Source organism: Musa acuminata, chromosome BXJ2-1 (assembly GCF_036884655.1).
Source record: "Musa acuminata AAA Group cultivar baxijiao chromosome BXJ2-1, Cavendish_Baxijiao_AAA, whole genome shotgun sequence".
In the NCBI taxonomy this organism is placed as follows: Eukaryota; Viridiplantae; Streptophyta; class Magnoliopsida; order Zingiberales; family Musaceae; genus Musa; species Musa acuminata.
This window is the reverse complement of record NC_088338.1, coordinates 14,233,722-14,235,705: the sequence shown is the minus strand read 5'-3', so window position 1 is coordinate 14,235,705 and position 1,984 is coordinate 14,233,722. Positions and strand designations below refer to the sequence as shown.

Here is a 1,984-nt window from a genome sequence, read left to right as displayed (position 1 = left end):
TGAATCGTCAGCCTCGAGAACAAGGCTGATTTGAAGAGGGCGGGTTTCTTAGGACTCTAGCTAGGAGAGTCCTAATTGAGAGGGACATTCATGTAAAACCTACCTAAGCCGACCCTTATTAAAGAGGTGAAGTGGCCGGGTAGGGTTAGGAGGTTATTTCTTAGAGATGAATAAGGAGTTGTAAAGGAATAGGAGTCTTGAGTAGGAGTCCTATTAGGAGTTGGTTAGAAGTAGGAGTCTTGATAAGGAGTCCTATTAGAAGTTGGTTAGAAGTAGGAGTCTTAAGTAAGAGTCCTATTAGGAGTTAGGGTTTAGAAGCCCTATAAATAGTCATGTATTCCACCTCTTTTCATAAGCAATAGATGAATCTTTTCTGCAGCCTTTGAGCAGCAACTTGGAGGGAGGAACCCCTATAGAGTTCCAAGGAAGTCGATCCCCTAAAGAGATCAACCCCAAGTTTAGAATCTACAAAGGTTTTAACAGATAGAGGTAGAGAGACCGAGAAAGAGGGGACGCACAATGGCCGACCATGTCCCAAGAATAGCTATGTGGACAGGGCTTCGCCAGCATCTCGTCAAGCTCACCTCCCATTTCTTGAGAAGTGCCTCCGACTACATCCGCTTCCACGCCGTCTGCAAGTGTTGGCGTTCCGCCGTCCCCCCCTGGCCCCGTCACCTCCCCGCTCAGCTCCCCTTCCTCCTCTACCTCTCTACCCCGGAACCAAGAAACAGTTCTGCCTTCTGCCTCGCCAACGCCTTTAATGGAAGCATGCGCCGCCTACCTCACACCACCAGCATGTATTGCATCGGCTCCTCTTACGGGTGGCTCATCCTCATCTCCAAAGTCACCTCCGCGGTCTCCCTCTTCAACCCCGTCACCGCCGAAGACATTCCTCTCCCCCCACTCTCCACCCTCCCATCATGCGTACTGCTCTTGTTCTACCAATCGGAGGATGACATCGGATCTTACTTCATCAAAACGGACTACCCCAACATTCCGGTCGAGTCCATTCGGTGTGCGTCGCCGCAAGGGACTTCCCAGGGTTCCTGGGGAATGCCATCTACTACGTGAAGGAAGAGAAGATGAGTTTGGAGGGGGAAGATACCCTGGTGTCGACCGTGAGCGTGGTCAACCTGGAAAATGGTGAGATCACGGAGGTTATCGATTCCGGCGGGTTTGAGCCGGATGGGCTCGAGTGGCTGTCGGACCGGTTGGACATTCCCTGGTGGGTGGCCCCCAATCTTGGCAGGGGCAAGAACTAGAGATTGCTGACGTCTTACATTCTGGCATCAACCAATTGTGAGAGATACCCATAGTATTCTTTGGCTTTCTCATTGTGCTCTTAAGGCGTCGAGGTTAGTTAGCAAGGCAAGTTGAGACTCAGTGTGCTCTGGATCGAGGGTCAATTCATTGTGCTATGACGTGACTCACTATATTTCCACGTCGCTAGTCAAAGTAAAAGTCAGCATCGTCATCGCCCCGTGTGCTATCGAGGAGACTCATCTTGCCACGTCATTGGTCTACACAGAAGTCATGATCGTCATTATCATTGCTTCCTCCTTTTGTTATCCGTACCACCTTCCCCTTCAAGAAACTATTAACCCAGGAAGAAGACTCCAAGAACATAAAAAGGAAGGAAGGAGCCCCAGTTGCAGGTATAGAGACCAGAGAGGAAGAGTAAGAGAAAGAAAAGATACGCAGCCGACCAAGTCCCCTATTCAGCATTGGCTTGCTCAGCCTGGGAGGTGACCGAGACGAGGTGACTGAGGAGGAGGAAGAGTCAGTGTTCAGCATTGGCTTGCTCAGCCTGGGAGACGGTGAGATCAGAGTCATTATGCGGCCGAGGAAGTGGCCTCGGGCATTATGCGGCCGAGGAAGTGGCCTCGGGTGTTACGCGGCCGAGGAAGTGGCCTCGGGCATTATGCGGCCGAGGAGGTGGCCTCAGGCATTATGCGATCGAGGAAGTGGCCTCGGGCGTTACGCG

General features: G+C 51.7%; 1 protein-coding gene across 1 annotated transcript; it reads left to right on the top strand.

The window, feature by feature from the left end:
* Positions 1-519: 519 nt before the first annotated feature.
* Positions 520-1,071, top strand: LOC135598197 (uncharacterized). Its single transcript, XM_065091737.1, has one exon. The coding sequence runs from the start codon at positions 520-522 to the stop codon at positions 1,069-1,071; it is 552 nt and encodes a 183-aa protein (XP_064947809.1).
* Positions 1,072-1,984: the final 913 nt, after the last annotated feature.